This window comes from Schistocerca piceifrons, chromosome 3 (assembly GCF_021461385.2).
Source record: "Schistocerca piceifrons isolate TAMUIC-IGC-003096 chromosome 3, iqSchPice1.1, whole genome shotgun sequence".
NCBI classification, from domain to species: Eukaryota; Metazoa; Arthropoda; class Insecta; order Orthoptera; family Acrididae; genus Schistocerca; species Schistocerca piceifrons.
This window is the reverse complement of record NC_060140.1, coordinates 538,711,081-538,734,001: the sequence shown is the minus strand read 5'-3', so window position 1 is coordinate 538,734,001 and position 22,921 is coordinate 538,711,081. Positions and strand designations below refer to the sequence as shown.

The 22,921-nt window shown below is 41.7% G+C and overlaps 1 protein-coding gene across 1 annotated transcript in view; it reads left to right on the top strand.

The window, feature by feature from the left end:
* The window catches only part of LOC124788820 (venom carboxylesterase-6-like), a 184,084-nt gene that overhangs the window by 96,226 nt on the left and 64,937 nt on the right, over positions 1-22,921 (top strand). The window contains exon 4 of the mRNA XM_047256100.1: positions 9,816-10,001. Within this exon, the coding sequence (XP_047112056.1) occupies positions 9,816-10,001 (186 nt within the window). The remainder of the gene's footprint in view (positions 1-9,815; positions 10,002-22,921) is intronic.

Genomic DNA, 22,921 nt, shown 5'->3' with positions numbered 1-22,921 from the left:
GTGTTGTAAAAGAAAGTATTGGATAGACCGCCAGTGACAGAGCACCTCATGTTTCTGCTGCTAAAAAGGCGAGTACACCGTTCGTTTTTTGTATATTTTTATGAGCTTACTAGATTATTTTTGCTAGATTATTTTTATAATTTCTTGCGTGTTCGAGTGCTTACTAGGCACAAGCTTTTATTTTAATAACAGTGTAGCATACAGTACCGCCATTGCTATCGACCCTCGTATTGTACAGGATTTGGTTTGTTTTGATTAGTGTAGCTTAGTGTCGGATAGACCGTCAGTAACAGAACACCTTGTGTTCCTGCTGCTTAGAAGGCGAGTAAACTGTTCATTTGTTGTATTTTTTACGAGCTTGAAACAGGAGCGACTGCAGTAATGGACAGGTACTGTAATTGCTGTGTACACATGCGAGCTGAGTTGGCGACCCTTCGCTCACTGCTCCAGGCTGCATTGGATTCTGTCATACAGCTTGAGGCTGCTGCCAGGGGGCATCACTGTGGGGGGTTGGGCACAGGGATGCGAGAGATGTCGAGTATGTCCCATGTGTCCCCCATTCGGTCCGCTGCTGTGGCTTCCCTCGGTACTGCCTGCACTGAGGTTGACCTCTCACCCGTGGTTGAGGGAGAGATCATTCCAAAGTCTGGCAGGCAGCAAAAAACTTTCTAAGGGGCCGATTGTAGTGCCTCCTCGGTTTGTTGGACGAACAGGTTTTGGGCATTATCTGAGGCTGACAATGTCTCTGAGCCGAATGCAGTCGTCCACCCTGTTCTAGAGGAAGCTTTTTGGCCCGCAAGGTCTGGGCGTTCACAGAGGGTGGATTTGCTTGTAGTTGGGAGCTCCAATGTCAGGTGCATAATGGGGCCCCTTAGGAATATGGCTGTCAAGGATGGGAAGAAAGCCAGTGTGTACTCAGTGTGCATACCAGGGGGAGTCATTCTGGATGTGGAAAGGCTCCTTCTGGATGCCATGAAGAGTACAGGGTGCAGCCAACTGCAGGTGGTGGCTCATGTTGGTACCAATGGCGTATGTCGCTTTGGATCGGAGGAGATTCCTCTGGTTTTGGGCAGCTAGCGGAAATGATAAAGACTGCCCGTCTTGCTTGCGAGATTAAGGCGGAGCTCACCATCTGCAGCGGTGTCGATAGAACCGACTGTGGTCCTCTGGTGCACAGCCAAGTGGAGGGTCTGAATCAGAGGCTCAGGCGGTTCTGTGACGTGTAGGCTGCAGGTTCCTTGACTTGCGCCATCGGGTGATGGGTTTCCAGGTTCCGGTTAATAGGTCAGGAGTCCACTACACACAGAAAGCGGCTACACGGGTAGTGGGGTCTGTGCAGAATGGGCGTCCATCTAAAAGGGGGCAGGTAAAACACAGTAAGTTAGTTGTAAAAACGATCGGTATTGTAGTTGTAAATTATCGTAGCTGTTTTGGGAAAGAACCAGAGCTCCAAACCCTAATAGAAAGCACTGAAGCTCAAATAGTTATAGGTATAGAAAGCTGGCTAAAGCCGGAAATAAGTTCAGCAGAAATTTTCCTAACGATCTAAAAGTATTCAGGAAGGATAGATTAAATAGAATTGGTGGTGGAGTATTTATTGCTGTCAGAAGTAGTTTGCCTTGTAGTGAAATTGAAGTAGATAGTTCCTGCGAAATAGTATGGGTAGAGGTTATATCTGACAATCGGACTAAACCATTAATTGGATCGTTTTACTGACCCCCCCGACTCAGAAGATGTAGTTGCTGAACAGTTCAAAGAAAACTTGAGTCTTATATCAAATAGGTACCCCACTCATACAGTTGTAGTCGGTAGTGACTTTAATCTGCCCTCGATGTGTTGGAAAAATTATACGTTTGAAGCTGGCGGCAGGCGTAAAACGTCATCCGAAATTGTTCTGAATGCTTTCTAAGAAAATTATTTTGAAGAATTAGTTCATGAGCCCACCCGCAGCGTAAGTGGTTGCGGAAGCATACTTGACCTCTTAGCAACAAATAATCCTGGACAAATAGTGAGTGTCCTGATAAATACAAGGTAATAGCTGCTAGGTTGAATACTGTAACTCCTACAACCACCAAAAAGAAACGCAAAGTATATCTATTTAAAAAAGCTGATAAAAATACTCTTAACGCCTTTTTGAGAGAGAGTCTGCATTCCTCCCGATATGATCATGTAAACGTAGAAAAGTTGTGGAATGATTTCAGAGAGATAGTATCGACAGCAACTGAGAGATATACACTCCTGGAAATTGAAATAAGAACACCGTGAATTCATTGTCCCAGGAAGGGGAAACTTTATTGACACATTCCTGGGGTCAGATACATCACATGATCACACTGACAGAACCACAGTCACATAGACACAGGCAACAGAGCATGCACAATGTCGGCACTAGTACAGTGTATATCCAACTTTCGCAGCAATGCAGGCTGCTATTCTCCCATGGAGACGATCGTAGAGATGCTGGATGTAGTCCTGTGGAACGGCTTGCCATGCCATTTCCACCTGGCGCCTCAGTTGGACCAGCGTTCGTGCTGGACGTGCAGACCGCGTGAGACGACGCTTCATCCAGTCCCAAACATGCTCAATGGGGGACAGATCCGGAGATCTTGCTGGCCAGGGTAGTTGACTTACACCTTCTAGAGCACGTTGGGTGGCACGGGATACATGCGGACGTGCATTGTCCTGTTGGAACAGCAAGTTCCCTTGCCGGTCTAGGAATTGTAGAACGATGGGTTCGATGACGGTTTGGATGTACCGTGCACTATTCAGTGTCCCCTCGACGATCACCAGTGGTGTACGGCCAGTGTAGGAGATCGCTCCCCAAACCATGATGCCGGGTGTTGGCCCTGTGTGCCTCGGTCGTATGCAGTCCTGATTGTGGCGCTCACCTGCACGGCGCCAAACACGCATACGACCATCATTGGCACCAAGGCAGAAGCGACTCTCATCGCTGAAGACGACACGTCTCCATTCGTCCCTCCATTCACGCCTGTCGCGACACCACTGGAGGCGGGCTGCACGATGTTGGGACGTGAGCAGAAGACGGCCTAACGGTGTGCAGGACCGTAGCCCAGCTTCATGGAGACGGTTGCGAATGGTCCTCGCCGATACCCCAGGAGCAACAGTGTCCCTAATTTGCTGGGAAGTGGCGGTGCGGTCCCCTACGGCACTGCGTAGGATCCTACGGTCTTGGCGTGCATCCGTGCGTCGCTGCGGTCCGGTCCCAGGTCGACGGGCACGTGCACCTTCCGCCGACCACTGGCGACAATATCGATGTACTGTGGAGACCTCACGCCCCACGTGTTGAGCAATTCGGCGGTACGTCCACCCAGCCTCCCGCATGCCCACTATAAGCCCTCGCTCAAAGTCCGTCAACTGCACATACGGTTCACGTCCACGCTGTCGCGGCATGCTACCAGTGTTAAAGACTGCGATGGAGCTCCGTATGCCACGGCAAACTGGCTGACACTGACGGCGGCGGTGCACAAATGCTGCGCAGCTAGCGCCATTCGACGGCCAACACCGCGGTTCCTGGTGTGTCCGCTGTGCCGTGCGTGTGATCATTGCTTGTACAGCCCTCTCGCAGTGTCCGGAGCAAGAGTGGTGGGTCTGACACACCGGTGTCAATGTGTTCTTTTTTCCATTTCCAGGAGTGTATATCACATAAATTAATAAGTGATGGTAATGATCCCCCATGGTACACAAAACAGATCAGATCGCTGTTGCGGAAACAGAGAAAAAAGTACGTCAATTTTAAAAGAACGCAAAATCCCCAAGACTGGCAAAGTCTTGCAGAAGTTCGAAATATAGTGTGTACTTCAATGCAAGATGGTTTCAATAATTTCCACAACTCAACTCTGCCTCGAAATCTGGCAGAAAACCCAAAGAGATTCTGGTCATACATAAAGCACACCAGTGACAAGACGCAATCAATACCTTCACTGCGCGATAACAACGGTGAAGTCACTGATGACAGTGCAAATAAAGCAAAGTTATTAAACACGATTTTCGGAAACTCCTTCACCAAAGAAGACGAAGTAAATATTCCTGAACAACTGCTCAGATGAGAAACATACAAGTAGATATCATCAGAGTAACGAAGCAACTTAAATCACTTAATAAAGGCAAGGCCTCCGGTCCAGATTGTATACCAGTAAGGTTCCTGTCAGAGTATGCTGATGAAATAGCTCCATATTTAACAATTATATAAAACCACTCGCTCACAGAAAGATCCGTACCTAAAGACTGGAAAATTGCTCAAGTCACACCAATACCCAAAAAGGGAAGTAGGAGTAATCCATTGAATTACGGGCCCATATCACTAACGTCGATTTGCAGTAGGGTTCTGAACATATACTGTATTCGAGCATTATGAAGTACCTCGAAGAAAACGATTTATTGACATGTAGTCAGCACGGATTCAGAAAATATCGTTATTTCGAAGTACAACTAGCACTATATACTCATGAAGTAATGAGTGCTATCGACAGGGGATGTGGAATTGATCCCATATTTTTAGATTTCCAGAAGGCTTTCGACAACGTTTGTAGCACCAATATCGACTGTAAGTAGTGTATACTGTATAATTATGTGTATGTAACTATGAAGTGGTTGTTCTTTACTAATGAAGGTCATTGATTTGTCAGAGAGAAAGTGGAAGTTTGTAATACATGTATTATGGAAACTAAAATAATGTATAAAAGTAATGAAACTTTATAAAATATTTAAGTTCAGAAAGATAAATTGTACTTAAAAAACTGGTTCATGCTTTGTATAGTATAAAAGTTGTAGGGAACCCCCTCCGCTAAGGAAGTGGCCTGGCGCCCGTTAACAGATGGATTTGGCGGTCGATCTGGGCGGCTACTGGGAGAGCACTCTACGCAGTCAGTGGCTAGCCGTTGTACGGTTAACATCGAGGGTGCCGAGTGAGGCATTTGAAAGCCAATTTATATTGAAATTGCCTCGGATGTGGTTTCGGCTGTTGTATGGGGCTCTTGTTATTATGGAATGGCTCTAAGACGAGGATAATACGACGTCAAGATGAATTTATAAAGAGCATTCAACATCAAGACCAGATAGCCACCATGTGCTTCCCACCACTATTGCGCCACTGCTCCGCCAACTTCAGGAACTCAGATATGTATCATAGTATGAACCAGTATGTTTGTGTGAGTGGTTTTCAATAACAATTCCGGTGATATAAACATGTGTTTGAACCTTAAAATTGTTCCGATCATGAAATCAATGCAGGATCCCATCCTAAATGTGGAGAAACCGAGTATTCTGTTTCTAACCAATTAATGGTTTGCTTCTGTACTAAATGTGCTAAAGTTTAGTGCCAAAGTGTGTAGTGTTACCATAAAACTACCTGTTTCACAGGTAATGGATAAGGCACACAAATGGAACCTATTTGAAAAGTTATTTTGCTTTGATTGTTGCCATTAACTATTTCCTGAAATTAATTGTACTTAATATTTAAATTACTTGCTTTAAAGTATTAGCGTATAAATTACTTCAAGTGCGATTAGAAATCTATATTGGCAAATTGCAATTTGTTTCGGAAATAGTCACAGAATTAGCCTGGTAGACAGTTTCAGTTTATGGGTTCCCACTATACTCTTTTCTATTACAAGAAAGGTAATCTAAATATTGGTTTTGCTAAAGTAATCTGAAGCATTTCCATAAAAGTGTGAGTATAAAAAGTGTCTGTGTAACGTTATTTAACCTCATTTGTGGTGTCTGTATGCTGGTTAAACCAGGTCTCTTGTCATGCTGAAATTTGGTCTGGTGAGGTTTTTAGTAACATCTTAGTGCTAAGTTAGCTATTGATTGCAACAGTAACTATTATTAATACGAGTGAAATTACTTTTAAATTTCCTATTATTGCTGATTTGTGTAAATACTAACTACTGCTAGCCACTACTCAGTTCGTCCGGTAGTTGTGTGTATTCATTGCACAATTTAAAAGGAGTGTTAATGAAAGTCAATTTAGTAACTCATATTCATTTTTCTTAAACCAAAATGTTTGAAATTATGGTGCCTAATTAGGCTGGCAACCGTTTGTTATTTGATTCACGTGAACTTCACTACCTTCATTACCTCCAAAATAAAGCCTTTCAGTTTTCTATTAAGTGTTCGATACCCTCTACCAATTAGATCAACTTACAGGCAAACATCAAATTTCTCCCAGAGGATAACGCTAGCTTGCAGGCGAGTGTTACATTTGGCGCGAACTTGCCACTGTCGTGTTATACATTCCTCACAAGCATCTTCTAACCAAACTGCGTGCCTATGGAATATCGCCTCAGTTGCGGGACTGGATTTGTGATTTCCTGTCAGAAAGTTCGTATTAATACACGGAAAGTCATCGAATGAAACAGAAATAATATAAGGCGTTCTCCAAGGAAGAGTTATAGGCCTTCTATTGTTCCTGATCTATATTAACGACGTAGGAGACAGTCTCAGTAGCCGTCTTAGATTGTTTGCAGATGATGCTGTCATTTACCGTCTTGTAAAGTCATCAGATGACCAAAGGGAATTGCAAAGTGCTTTAGATAAGATATCTGTATGGTGCAAAAATTGGCAATTGACCCTGAATAAAGAAAGTGTGAAGTTATTTACATGAGTACTAAAAGAAACTCGCTAAATTTCGATTTCGCGATAAGTCACACAAATCTGAAGGCTGTAAATTCAACTAAATGCTTAAGGATTACTATTACAAATACGCTAAATTGGAACAATCACATAGATAATGTTGTGGGTAGAGCCAACCAAAAACTGTGATTCATTGGCAGAACACTTAAAACGTGCAACAGGTCTACTAAAGAGACTACTTACACCACGCTTGTCCACCCTATTCTGGAGTATTGCTGTGCGGTGTGGGATCCGCGTCAGATGGGACTTACGGAAGACATCGAAAAAGTACAAAGAAGGGCAGCTCGTTTTGTATTATCGCGAAGTAGGGGAGATAGTGCCACAGACATGATACGTGAACTGGAGTGGCAATCACTAAAACAAAGGCGTCTTTCGTTGCGACGGGATCTTCTCATGAAATTTCAATCACCAGTTTTCCCCTCCGATTGCGAGAACATTATGTTGGCACCCATAGGGAGAAATTATCATCACGGTAAAATATGAGAAACCATGGATCGCACAAAAAAATCTAAGTGCTCCTTTCTCCCGTGCGCCGTTCGAGAATGGAATGGTAGAAAGACAGTTTGAAGGTGGTTCGTTGAACCCTCTGCCAGGCACTTTATTGTGAATAGCAGAGTAATCACGTAGATGTAGATGTAGAAACAACGAACATATTCTCTCAGCGAAAGACCAGTTTGGTGATACTGTCAGTTGAATGTTTGTTGACGGAGCCACAACCTCACCTCTGTTTACAGCGCTTGCTTACCATCAAAGTGAAGTCCACGAAAGTGGTTTTATGTTTTGAGAACGGATGAAAATCGAATGGGGTGAAATCGCGACTGTCCAAGCGATCGTCGGTGGCAGTCAATCCAAGGCGTGGGCTTGTTGCTGATGCCGTCTCACTCGTGTGTGGCCTGGTATTGTCATGCTGAAGGAGGGAGTGCACCGTGTGTGGACGAATTCATCGATTTCGAAACTCGATTTCAGCAAGCTGTTTCTCACGCACCAGCATAATTACTTTACACACAGTTCGGAGAACTCTAGCGGCAGGAAGCTGCAAATATGTGGACATGAAGAATAACAATGTAAAATGTTAATAACGATTGTTTTATTTAAAAAAGCTTTAAGAGTCTTCGCATAAGGAATTCGGAGTCATTTGCTTTTCAATATGCCATCGTATTTGTATACATGTATTGTACGAATATCTAGATATAATTCTGTACAGGCATCATGCATGTTTTTACATACAGTTATACATGAGGATTCTGTGTAGTTTTATTTCGAACTTATCGTTGTAAATAGGAACAGTTTCGTTGAATGCTAGTTTTCCGTGAGAGGGTAGAAGTGTAATTCATCATGTTGCGATTTTTCGTCGAAATTTACATCGTATTTATCAAAACACAGAATGTGAAACACATAAATACCGGAAAACAAAAGAAAAAGAAACTGTCACTGTGTATTAAGAGAATGAAACAGGAATGTCAACTCTCTTGTACAGAAGTTAGTTACCATCTGCGTTACGAGGTACAGTAAAAAAGTAAAGGTCATTTGCTTATATTTGAATGTTGGCAGCTCAGATGAAATACAAACCAATGCAGCGCAGTCTATTAATTTTTTGCCGAGACGCAAAAATAATTCTTTGAATTCAGTACTCGACTGGTTGTCGATTAAAGTAAACAATGTCTTCAGTGACCTGCCAGTTGCGATGTGAGTGCTGTAATTTTTATTTTAATGATCAGAAGGATCTACAGCAACCCAGTTTTATTGAGAACTATGCTTAGTTTGTAGGCCTACACTACAGAATGAATGATTGTTAGACAATTGTATGGGGAATTTCGAAATGGATGTACGAAAGTGTACGACGAAGAGCGAAGACATATAAAATCGTGATTTCGGTTGATTCGTGGAACGTAGTTAAACAATTACAGTTGCCGTGTTCTGTGAAATTCTCACCAGATAGTGTAGCACCACTCAAATTCAACGGCGCCGGATGAAGGCCAGGGATAGTATTCCACGTCAGCAAACGTCTACATACCATAACCCGAACCACCGATCAGAAAGGATAAAACTCAGCATTTCGATTAGAACATTTTGAATCACCTGCCCTACAGTCCCTGACTTTGCAGGCAGCGCCAGTAGCGCTTTCTTATATTTGTAACGATTTCTAGACGGACAAGAGTTTGAAGATGACGAGAAACTGAAGGCTACGTTTATCAACTGGTTCAGTTTCCTGGCTAATTTTATCTATGTAGTGGGTCTCATGGAGCTGTTACAACGTGTTTAAAATTGAACGACGATTACATTGAATAGGGGAAGCCCTACATTTGTGCGAAAGTAAACTCACCAAAAAGGCTTACTCTAGCGAATATATTTTTTATGGCTGAAGAATCCGACTGATTATGAAGTCCCACTTACCACAAAACTCATGAAGGATAATTGATTGTTAGCCACTTCTAATAAAGACAATAAAACTGAAGTAAATTTGGTGAGGTAAACGTTTTAACTTGTCAAAATCCCACCCGAACGATCCTAGAAGGAAACCACACTTTACCTATAGGATGAAAGAAAATTACGTGAAATTTAGACTCTCACAAATGGTGCTATAACAACTTAATTTTATTTTCTGTGTAACTGATTTAGAAATAATTAACAAATCAATAAAACCCATAGATCTGTGAAATATGGCACCATCAAAATCAAGATGGCAAACGTTTAGAGAAAGACGTTTGTTACTAGACATTATTGTCACATTGATCAAACGACGTTTTCTGATGGACATGTACAATATGTATATAACTGAGGAGTAAGATAAACGACAGAAAACTGTCCATTTACACAAGCATACAGGAAAATCGAAACAGAATGGATGAACACATCAACTCCCGTGCTAGATCGTGAGGATACTGACTTAATACGCCGAAAAAAGAAACAGCTAATTGCCTAACAGAACTAACACGTTTTATTTCATGTGTCGACGCTCAGAAAACTTATCATAGATGAATGCATGTAAAAACTTACAATGTGAGCTTCAAACCACTTAAAGATTTCAGTGGAAAGAAATTCATTTGTCGCTAACTAAGAAGGACGTGTTGAAACATTGTACAGGAATGTTAAGGGATTGATATTGTACCACGTGCAAGATAATGTAATTGAATTACAGTCCGTTTTCAATCCGGTTGCAGGCTTCCTGAGCACAGGTGACGAGGTTGTTCCTGGCAACGCTGGCCTCAAGGACCAGCAGCTGGGGCTCTCCTGGGTGCAGAGGAACATCGCCAGCTTCGGCGGGGATCCACAGCTTGTGACGCTCTTCGGTCAGAGCGCTGGTGGGGTTTCTGTTTCACTGCATCTCATGTCACCTGGATCTGCAGGCTAGTAGTTACTTCCAGAGATCAGTTTTAGCCACTGACAGTTTGTATACATGTAGGGGACACTCAAATGAAAATGAGACACATGGTAAAAAAGTAAATAAACTTATTATTGTTTCAAGCAATTCTCCATAACTATTAATAGTTTCATCCCACTGGGAATGTTCATGGCTGCCTCCTATAATGAATCAGACCTCTTGCTGGTTTACCGAAAAGCAGCGACACCCTCTACTTTTTTTTACCACGTTTGAACACATTGTTATTTGTATATTATGTAACCATGTTTGTGAATATGTACTATTATTGCGGGTTGTCCGGCACAGTTTTTCCGTAAATATGATTTTCCGTCTATATATCGATATATTCTCAAACTTAGATCTTACACTATGCGGGAGGACGACGGTTCAATCCCGCGTCCGCCCCCATCCTGATTTAGGTTTTCCGTGATTTCCCTAAATCACTCCAGGCAAATGCCGGGATGGTTCCTCTGAGAGGGCACGGCCGACTTCCTTCCCCATCCTTCCCTAATCCGATGGGACCGATGACCTCGCTGTCTGGTCTCCTTCCCCAAACAACCCAACCCCCAACCCATACACTATGAAAATTAGTTGGTAAATAATTAATAGCAATTGCTCTAAAAACTGTGGTTGATAATATCCTCCAAAACAAACCGGGATAACTTTTCGAAATCAATAAGGCAAAAAGACACAAAACACCATACCTAAAGTTTACACCGGAACAAATGAAATGTACTGCCTTCAGTTACATTTCAACATGCGTGCCTCGTCCAATGTGCACCACCTGCAAGCTAGGTAATAGCGGCCTCTTCCTATGAAGTACGTGAACGCTCACTAAACTACAGTACTCGCCTAGAAAACCGTCAGATTAAGTGGAGTTGCACACAGGCGAATAAGAATACATTTGTCAATTCTTGAAGAGCTTCTCGTACTGATAGAATAACTGCGTTTATCACAGACGATTACTCACTCGCGACTTGATCTACACAAAGCTCTTGCACACCCTGACGCACAGGGCTCACGATTCGCCTCCTATACTTGCGAAACCTACTGTCCGGCTCTTCCATCTCGCTAAATCTAGCAGCTACGAGTACAGGGATGCGCCGGTGGTTTAAAAAGGTTCCTAAGATTAATTTCAAACAAAAAGTTGATTTACAACTGTCCAACAGCGGACTTAAATGGTACAGTGCGATATAATATTTGTTTGATATCTCCTGCAGCTTATCTTTATCTGTTGTGCTACTGTGCAACGTGCACCTGTGGTCTAGGGCAGCCTGCACGGTAGCTCAGCGTGTTCAGTCAGAGGGCTGCTCGCCCTCAGTAATAAAAAACTGAGTAAAGGAATCAACGATCAGCTTGAACGTATGTCTTGTGACGTCCGCCCAGACCAAACGCAAGGAACAATAAGGAACAAAATGCAGAAATAAAGGTGTAGCGTCTTTGATCAGTAATCAAAACGTCCTCGGTCGTGAATTCGAAACCTGCCAACGTTTAAATTTTGATTAAGTATCAGCAGTGGCAGCCGAAGACTTCCGGCATAAGAAGTCACCTTCATTTTGCCAATGACCTTGTCAAGGAGGGCGAGGATTGGACAAAGGTTCAGGGCACTCTTTTGTCCTTGGCGTGGGAAACTGCCCCCCTTCAGTGGGAAGAATCAACAAAGATCGACAGCATGAGGATTATTAGATTTACTTACATTGATCTGTAGTGAGCAGGTCCTCCAGGATGTAGAACATGTCAGGAAAACAATACATGACAAATATTTACAAATATAGCAAATAAGCTAATGTACCTTCCACAGGTCCCAATATATATATATATATATATATATATATATATATATATATATATGTGTGTGTGTGCTGGCAACTTATTGAAAATGTGTGTTCCTGAATAATGCACACCTTTTTTACAAGAGTGACTTTAAATCCCTAGATTATTCTTATTTCTAGTATTGATTCCATGAACTGAGCTGTTGGTTTCAAAAAGAGGTATATTTTTAGTGACAAATTTCGTTAAGAAATAAATATATTGGGAAGACCCCTAGTTCCTTAAACAGGCCTCTGCAGGATGTTCTTGACTTCACACAACATATAACTCTTGCTGCCCAAAAAAAATGCTTGCATGGCTTGATGAATTACCCCAAAAAATAATCCCATATGACATTAGGGGGTGAAAGTAAACATAGTATGCCAGCTTTTTCATTTTTATATCCTCCATGTCTGACAGAATTCGCATTACAAACAGAGATTTGTTTAGACGCTTCAGGAGTTCTGTGGTGTGCTCCTCCCATTTGAATTTATTATCAAGCTGTAATCCCAAGAATTTAACACTCTCCGCTTTTTCTATCTGATGTCATCAAATGTTAGGCATATACTCGTGGGACACCTCTTGCAAGTTCTGGACTGGATGTAGAGTGTGTTTTCAAAGATTAGTGACAAAGAATTGGCTATGAACCAGAGATTAATGTCCACAAATATTTTATTAGCCGTTCTTTCTAAGACTACACTTCATTTGCTATTTATTGCAATGTTTGTATCATCAGCAACCAAAACATACTTGGCATCTGGTAATGTTACTTATGAAAGGTCATTGAAATACACAAACAAAAGTAAAGACCCTAAAATGGAACGTTGTGGGACCCCACGTGTAATTAGTTCCCAGTTGGATGATGCCTGATAGCTTAATGCATGTCTATTTTCTAATAACACCCTTTGTTTCCTCCCAGAGAAGCGTTTACTGTTACACCAAAATATTATAATTTACTTAAAAGGATATTGTGATTTACACAGTCAAATGCCTTTGACAGAAAACAAAGTATACCAGTTTTCTGCAGTTTTTTGTCTAGTGAATTAAGTACACTTTCACTGTAAGTGTTTTTAAAACAGCAGATAAAAATTCGCTTGATGCCTTCATAAGAGAGAGTCTCCATTCCTTCCAAGCTAGTGTAAGTGTAGACCAGATATGGCTCAACTTCAAAGACACAGTATCGACAGCAATAGATAGATTCATACCGCATAAGTTAATAAGAGGCGGGACTGATCCACGATGGTACACAAATCACGTCAGAACACTGTTGCAGAAGCAACGAAAGAAAGCATGCCAAATTCAGAAGTACGCAAAATCCGCAAGACTGGCTAAGTTTCACGGAAGCTGGAAATTTAGTGCGTACGTCAATGCGAGATGCTTTTAACAGTTTCCACAATGAAATGTTGCCTCAAAATATGGTAGAAAATCCAAAGAGATTCTGGTCGTATGTAAAGTACACCAGTGGAAAAAAACAGTCAATACCGTCACTGCACTGTAGCGATGGAAATGTTACCGATGATGGTGCCACTAAAGCGGAGTTACTAAATACAGTTTTCCGTAATTCCTTCACGAAAGAAGACGGAGTAAATATTTCAGAATTCGAAACCAGAACAGCTGTCAGAATGAGTAACATAAAAGTAGGTATATTAGGTGTTGTGAAACAACTCAAATCACTGAAGAAAGGCATGTCTTCCGGTCCAGATGGTATACCAATCAGGTTCCTCTCGGAGTATGCAGACACAACAGCGCCTTCAGAATGACATTTCCACTCTGCAGCGGAGTGTGCGCTGACATGAAACTTCCTGGCAGATTAAAACTGTGTGCCGGACCGAGAATCGAATTCGGGACCTTTGCCTTTCGCGGACAAGTGCTCTACCGTCTGAGCTACCCAAGCACGACTCACGCCCCCTCCTCACAGCTTCACTTCTGCCACTACCTCATCTCCTGCCTTCCAAACTTTACAGAAGCTCTACTGCGAACCTTGCAGAACTAGCACTCCTGAAAGAAAGGATATTGCGGAGACATGGCTTAGCAACACCCTGGAGGATGTTTCCAGAATGAGATTTTCACTGTGCAGCGGAGTGTGCGCTGATATGAAAATTCCTGGCAGATTAAAACAGTGTGTCGGACCGAGACTCGAACACGGGACATTTGCATTTCGCGGGCAAGTGCTCTAGTTTGGAAGGTAAGAGACGAGTTACTGGCAGAAGTGAAGCTGTGAGGATGGGGCATGAGTCGTTCTTGGATAGCTCAGATGGTAGAGCACTTGCCCGCGAAAGGCAAAGTTCCCGAGTTCGAGTCTCGGTCGGGCACACAGTTTTAATCTACCAGGAAGTTGCACAATAGCGCCTTTCTTAGTAATCATATACAACCGCTCACTTGACGAAAGGTCTGTTCTTAAAGACTGGAAAGTAACACAGGTCACACCAATATTCAAGAAAGGAAACAGGAGTAACCCATTGAATTACAGACCCATATCACTGACTTCAATTTGCAGTAGGATTTTGGAACATATACTATACTCGAACATTATGAATCACCTTGAAAAAAATAAATTATTGATACATAACCAACACGAATTCAAAAAATTTCGTTTTAGTCCAACACAGCTAGCTCTTTATTCCTATGAAGTAATGAGTGCTGTCGACAAGGGATCTCAGATTGATTCCATATTCCTAGATTTCCAGAAGGCTTTTGATACCGTTTCTCACAAGCGACTATTAATCAATGGAGTATCGTCTCAGTTGTGTGATTGGATTCGTGATTTCCTCTCAGAGAGGTCACAGATCTTAGTGATAGACGGTAAATCATCGAGTAGAACAGAATTGATACCTGGCGTTCCACAAGGTAGTGTCATAGGCCCCCTGCTGTTCCTGACTTATGTAAATGATCTAAGTGATAATCTGAGCAGCCCCCTTAGCTTGTTTGCAGATGATGCTGTAATTGGCCGTCTAGTAAAATCATCAGACGATCAATTCCAATTACAAATGATCTAGAGAGAATTTCTGTATGGTGCGAAATGTGGAAATTAGCACTAAACAAAGAAAAGTGCGAGGGCATCCACATGGGTACCAAAAGAAATCCGATAAATTTTGGGTATACGATAAATCACACAAATCTGAGGGCTGTCAATTCGACTAAATACTTAGGAATTACAATTACGAGCAACTTAAATTGGAAAGACCACATAGATAATATTGTGGGGAAGGCGAAACAAAGACTGCGCTTTGCTGTCAGAACAGTTAGAAGATGCGACAAACCCACTAAAGAGACAGCCTACTTTACACTTGTCAGTCCTTTGCTGGAATATTGCTGCGCGATATGGGATCCTTACCAGGTAGGATTGACGGAGGATATCGAAAAAGTGCAGAGAAGGGCAGCTCGTTTCGTGTTATCGCGCAATGGGGGTGAGAGTGTCACTGATATGATACGCGAGTTGAGGTGGCAGTCACTGAAACAAAGGCGGTTTTCTTTGCGGCGAGATCTATTTACGAAATTTCAATCAATAACTTTCTCTTCCGAATGCGTAAATATTTTGTTGACACCCCCCTACGTAGGGAGAAATGATCATCATAATAAAATAAGAGAAATCAGAGCTCGAACGGAAAGATTTAGGTGTTCCTTTTTCCCACGCACCATTTGAGAGTGGAATGGTAGAGAAGTAGTATGAAAATGGTTTGATGAACCCTCTGCTAGGCACTTAGGTGTGAATTGCAGAGTAACCATGTAGATGTAAGTGTTGATAGCCCTCTCAATATCAGAACCCTTTAGAAATCACAACTGTGACTTTGTCAGTATGTTATTTGTGACATGATGGTTATAAAGCCTATTATACATTACCTTTTCTAAAATTTTTGAGGATACTGGCAAAAATGAAATTGGACAGAAACTTCGCGCTATTTCTTTTTCTCCCTCCGTAAACTACAGCGTATTTCAACCATTCAGGAAATATTCCACTGATAAACAAGTGGTTACACAGATAGCTTAATATGTTACTTAGCTCAGAATCACTTTATTTAATTAACTTTGTTGACCGTTCATCATACCCACCAGATGTTTTTGATTTTAAAGGTTTGATGATGGACATTACTTCTGCTGGGGTAGTGAGGGCCGGATTAATGTTATGGAAGTTACTTGAAATGTCTGGTCTGAGGTATCCCATGGCAGAATCTACAGAACCTGACAACCCAATCTTTTCAGCAACAGTTACAAAATGTTTGTTTAAAAGTTCTCCAACACTATACACATCTGTCACCAATGTATCATTTACTCTTAATGCTATTTGCCCTTCTTCATGTCTGGTTCTACTCGTCTCCTCCTTCACTATACCCCATATTGTCTATATTTTGTTATATGATATGACTATCTTTTCCTTGTAATGTATCTGCTTTGATATCCATATTACAATCTTTAATATTTTGCAGCATTTCTTGTAATGCGCTGTAGCGTCAACATCAGAACTCTTCCTTTGTTTTACAAGATACCTCTATTCGTTGAGTAATCCATGGCTTCTTTGTAGACATTGCTCTAACTTTGGTTAGTTGTGGGGGAAAACAGTGTTCAAATAAGGTAAGCACTTTATATTTTTTATTCATGGCATAATCTTTGTAAACATCACTCCAGTGAATGTCTCTGAGGAGTGTCCAAAAATAATCAATTTTTGGCTTATTGATTACCCTCTTGAGTTCAGATTTATCAGATTTTATATCCTGTTCAGTATTAACTGAAGTAACTGCGTGTCATGGCCTGAGAGGCTATTAACTATTGGTTTTGTAATATAATTTTGTTCATTTGACTTTTCTATAAAGATATTATAAATGGCTGTTTGTGAGCAATCGGCTACCCTAGTTGGGAACTTTGCGGTGGGAATTGAGTGATAGTGTTACCAATTCGAATAAGTTCTTATTGAGAGAGTCTTTAAGGAAATCTACTTTGAAGTCAGCAGCAACCACAAATTCTTTGTTTTTGGTTGTTAAGTGGGCCAGTACAGCTTCGAGGTGGTTTATGAACAGATTAAAATTACCTGCAGGTGCTCGACATACACTTAATATTATGAAGGATTTTTATGAAATCCTACTTCTGTTGGACATGCTTCCATATGCTGTTCTAGGAAAAATGTATGAATGTCCATGTTCTTAAATTTATGTGAGTTCCTGATGATATGGCAACTCCTCCTTTCTCCATTTCTGCTCTACAAAAGTGAGATGCTAACCTAAATCCTGTAACACTTAAAAGGTCTATACCACTGGTCACATGATGTTCAGAAAGGCAGATTATGTCAGCTGGGTTTGATACTCTAATTCGTCTATGCAGATAATTAATTCATTAATTTTATTTCTCAATCCTCGAATATTTTGATGCAATAAAGATAGCTGACATTTCACATTGACTGAGTTGAATTTGGGTAGAGTGGAAATTTCTGATGGTTGTTGAAAATTATTTGCCAACAGCTGTTTATGCTGACGTAATAAGCTAGAATTATGTTTATTGGTTTCTTTCTCAAACTGAAGGTTTGTCTCAATCCTAACCTTTCTTAAAACTTGGTTTCGTTCTATCCTCCCTACCTTAAAAAAAAGGGTCTTTCCTGAACCCTATAACCACTGGTATTTTGTCACTCATGACAGTGCCTCCCCCCTTTAACTTTCCTGCTATTTTCCCAGCCAGTTTACCCTTCCCTTTGCTGTTGATGTGAAGACCATGTCTTGTATAATACCACCTACTGAGAGAATCAACAGGAACCACACCAATGTGTGACCCTGCACTCAACATAAGGAGCTGTTCCAACTCCAAATTAGCTCTGGCGCCCAAGAACAGATACAAACTCAAAACTAGTATGCTTCGATGCTAATTCAATCTTTGCCAGGTCACACTCTATTCTGTACCTAGGATCTCTGCCAATACTATTACCTGGCCCATCCAGTAAACCACGGTGTCTTCCTTAGTGATATCCTTGCAAAGTGATTCTAAATCCTCTGACACCTGCTCCAGACCAGCACTAGGTTTAAAAAAAGTGGTGACCTTGTACTCAGATCCTAATTCATCCTGCAAAAGTTGGCCAACACCTCTTCCATGGGAACTACCCAACAGCAACACTTTCTTTCTCTTTAATGATTTCCCTTCATTCTTCCTTTTCAATTTGCTGCTGAAAGTTTGTTGTGCTCTGTCTACACCTACAAATGCTTGAGACTCACCAGATTCTAACTGAAGCAACAGGTCAAATCTATTTTCCACATTCAGCACGAAGCTGTCAGACAAAGTTCTAGGCCTGTTCCTCCTGTTGGCTGTTGCCACTTCCCACGTCTCTTTACGCTTCTCCCTCCTTAACCTATAAAGATCTCCCCTGGCTTTGTCTAACTCAGCCTGAAGGGCGGCAATTTCCCCTCCTGTTCTAGTATCTTTCTATCTCTACTACATATCCTACAAAACACTGACGAGTCTTATTTACTTCTCCCACTCCCACGCCAGTCACTCACATGGAAAAAACTGCTGCACCCGTCACACCAGAGCCCCGACTTAACAATTCTACGGCAATTCAAGCGCTTTTCACTCTAGATAAACGTAATAGTTTATTAAGAATAAGTCAGTTAAATTATACTCAAACACGAAAATACTACTCCACAAATTTGGCCCATACCCAACTATATGTAAACAAAACCAACAGTGCGACGTTTCTGAAACAACAACTTTAACTTTACGCTACTTTCCGAAAATGTGAGTTAAATAATGAAGAGATACGCTACGGTTAAATTGCTGGAGAGAGCAAAGAACAATGAAACGAAATTGTGTAGATTTGCTGCGGCAAAACGTAAACAGAAAATACGACTGTAACCTGACTGTACGATCTTTTCCCGGTTTTCGCTATATTACGTAAAGAAAAAAGAAAACCTTTAATGGTACGATCAAAATCATACTAATACACCTATTTACCACGTAATCAGTTCTAAACTAAATGGTATTATAATTTAAAACGATTTATCTTTACGAGAACACCAATACTCGCGCTAGTCGCCTGGCTGCAGGGCTGCAGAAGGCAATGGAAACCACAACATTAAAGACACATAAAGTGTATCCACAGGACATGTGGCCTGTAACTGAAAATTGTCATGATGATCACTCCATTAGCAAAAGATTCCGCAATAGTTCCCCATTCGGATCTCCGGGAGGGAACTGCCAATGGGGCGGTGACCATGAGGAAAACATTGAACAACCAACGAAAGGATAACGTCCTACTAGTCGGGGGGGGGGGGGGGGTGTAATGTCCGAAGCATGAACGTGCTAGGGTAGCTAGAAAACCCTGAAAGGGAAATGCAAAGCTTCGATGTAGATATAGTGGGGGTCAGTGAAGTGAAATGGAAAGAAGACAAGGGTTTCTGGTCAGATGAGTATAGGGTAATATCAACAACAGCAGAAAGTGGTATAATGGGAGTAGAATTCGTTATGAATAGGAAGGAAAGGCAGAGGGTGCGTTAGTGTGAACAGTTCAGTGATAGGGTCGTTAATATCAGAATCGACAGCAAACCAACACCGACAACGATAGTTCAGGTATATATGCCGATGTCGCAAGCTAAAGATGAAGAGATAGAGAAAGTATGTGAGGTAACACAGAACGTAAAGGGAGATGAAAAACTAATAGTCATGGGGACTGAAATGAAGTTGTAGGGGAGGGAGTAGAAGAAAAGGTTATAGGAGAATAAGGGCTTGGGACGAGGAATAAGAGAGAAGAAAGACTAATTGAGCTCTGTTATAAATGTCAGATAGTAATAGCAAATACTCTGTTCAAGAATCACAAGAGAAGGAGGTATACTTGGTAAAGTCGGCGGGAAGATTTCAGTTACATTACATCGTGGCCAGTTAGAGATTCCGAAATCAGATACTGGATTATGGCGTACGCAGGAGCAGATATAGACTCAGATCACAATGTAGTAGCGATGAGGAGCAGGCTGAAGTTCAAGAGCTTAGTCAGGAACGATCAGAGAAGTAGGATACGGAAGTACTAAGGAATGACGAGATACGCTTGAAGTTCCCTAAGGCTGTAGATACAGCAATGAGGAATTGTCCAGTGGGCAGTACAGTCGAAGAGGAGTGGACATCTCTACAAAAGGCAGTCACAGAAGTTGGAAAGAAAAACATATGTGCAAAGAAGGCAACTGCGAAGAAGCCATGGGTAACAGAAGAAATACTTCAGTTCATCGATGAAAGAAGAAAGCACAAAAATGTTCCGGGAAATTTAGGAATACAGAAACATAAGTCACTGAAGAGTGATATAAATAGGAAGTACAGGGAAGCTAAGACGAAATGGCCGCATGAAAATCGAAAAAGAAATAGGAGAATCAAAACAGCCTTTGCTGGAATTAAAAGCAAGGGTGGTGACGTTAAGGGTAAATCGAGAATTCCACTGTTAAATACAGAGGGAAGAGCGGATAGGTGGAAATAGTGCATTGAAGGCCTCTATGAGGGGAAGACGTGTCTGATGTGACAGAAGAAAAAGCAAGAGTCGATTTAGAAGACATAGGGGATCCACTATTAGGATCAGAATTCAAGAGAACTTTGGTGGACTTAAGATCAAGTAAGGCAGAAGGGATAGATAACATTCAACCAGAGTTTCTTAAATCATTGGGGAAGTGTCAACAAAACGACTGTTCACGTTGGTGTAGAATGTATGAGTCTGGCGACATACCATCAAGACTTTCGAAAAAATATCTCGTCGCAATTCCGAAGAGTGCAAGAGCCGACACGGGCAAGAATTATTGTACAATCAGCTTAGCAGCTCATGCATTCAAGTTTCTGACAAGAAGAATATACAGAAGAATGGAAAAGAAAATTGAAGATGTGTTGGGTGACGATCAATCTGGCTTTAAGAAAGATAAAGGCACCAGAGAGGCAATTGTGACGTTGCGGTTGGTAATAGATGGAAGACTAAAGAAAAATCAAGACACGTTCATAGGATTTGTCGATCTGGAAAAAGCGTTCGACAATGTAAAATGCAATATGTACGAAATTCTGGGAGAACTAGTGGAAAGCTATAGGTGGAGATGAGTAATATACAATATGTAGAAGAACCAAGAGGGAATAATAACAGTGGACGACGGAGAACGAAGTGCTCAAATTAATAAGGGTGTAAGACAGGCCTGTAGTCTTTCCCCTTACTGTTGCGTCTTTTCAGCAAAGAACCAATGATGGATATAAAAGAAAGGTCCAGGAGTGAGATTAAAATTCAAGGTGAAAGGGTATAAATGCTACGATTCGCTGACGACATTGTTATCCTGAGTGAACGTAAAGAAGAATTACATGATCTGCTGAATGGAACGAACAATCTAATGAGTACAGAATATGGACTGAGAGTAAATAGAAGAAAGACGAAGGTAATGAGAAGAAGCAGAAATGATAACAGCGAGAAACTTAACATTAGGATTGATGGTCACGAAGAAGACGAAGTTAAGGAATTCTGCTACCTAGTCAGTAAAATAAACAATGACGGACGGAAGATTTAGTACTAAAGACGAATGTTGAAAATTAGAGAGACTGGTAAGGGAAGGAATGAGGAGGTTCCACGCAGAATCGGACAGGAAAGGAATATGTGGAAAACACTGACAAGGAGAAGGGGCAGGATGATAGGACATCTGTTAAGACATCAGCGAATGACTTACATGTTACTAGAGGGAGCTGTAGAGGGAAAAAACTGTTGAAGAAGACAGAGATTGGAATATATCCACAAATAATTCATGACCCAGGTTGCAAATGTTTCCTTGAGATGAAGAGACTGGCACAGGAGAGGGGCTGCTTCAAACCATCAGAAGACTCATGACTTAGGAAAAAAAAAAGGAGGAGGACTGTTAACTTCGGTCTCAACCACTTACAAGTATCGTGATAAATGCCACAGATGGGCGAGGATCGACTGGCAGCAAAAGTGTTCTCCGCTCTGTAGCCAATAGCGTTTAAAAGATCCAAGATTTATAAAAGTTTTCAAAAGGATGAACTGTAAAAAAAAATGTTGCAAAATGCATAAAGGGTGCTGTTCGTAGATGATATAAAAAATAACACTTAGGGAAATGCTATCGGACATTTAAAACCAATTAGTTGCGAGCAGGTTAAAAACAAACCATGCACTGTATTACACTACGCTACCACTTGATGGGAGGGACCTGTATTCAGGAGGAATAACGGCGAAAGGGAAGGGGAACTGATCGTTTGAGATAGGTAAGGAGTTTATAGTGCTGCGTGACTGTGGCAGGGTGGGTTGTAGGGATATGAAGAAAGGGGATCTATGTTTGTAGGAAAATAAGATATTCAGCGAGCAGATAGTTCAGATCGGGGCATGGCCAAGATCAAACGGAGGGAAGACGAAGGAGGTAAGGCGATCGAGAGGAGCCCCTAAATTTGATGGGATAGGCAGGAGCGAGTTAAATCTTATAGGAAGGACAGATGTCATAGCTGGTTCCCCTGATGAGGAGTTAAAGTCTGTCTGCGCTGGGAGGGGATATAGAGAGTGTACAAGTGTAGAATAGGAGGGATGTATTGATATACATACGGCAGCACTACCGGATTTGTTATTAAGAGGGAGAAGATAGATTTGTTGGAGGTGAATTTTATGATAAGTGTGGGATATACGTTTGTATTCAGTGTGGGCAAGGAGGTGGGGAAAAGGGATGAACTGGTAAAGAGTTGTTTTAGGGGAGGGAAATCGATTCTGGAAGTAAGGTGAAGTGTGTGACATTCAAGGATCTGGGAGCACTGGTAAAATGTTTGTGGTGCATATATCCAGGAAAAATTTTCATAGGAGAGTATAGGTCGCATCAAGTCTTTTTAGGCGTCGAGGATGGTGCCGGGATGGAACACCCTTGTTCAATCTGTTAGTGGTTTTAGCCTGTTGTTGTTGTGGTCTTCAGTCCTGAGACTGGTTTGATGCAGCTCTCCATGCTACTCTATCCTGTGCAGGCTTCATCATCTCCCAGTACCTACTGCAACCTACATCCTTCTGAATCTGTTTAGTGTATTCATCTCTTGGTCTCCCTCTACGATTTTTACCCTCCACGCTGCCCTCCAATACTAAATTGATGATCCCTTAATGCCTCAGAACATGTCCTACAAACCGATCCC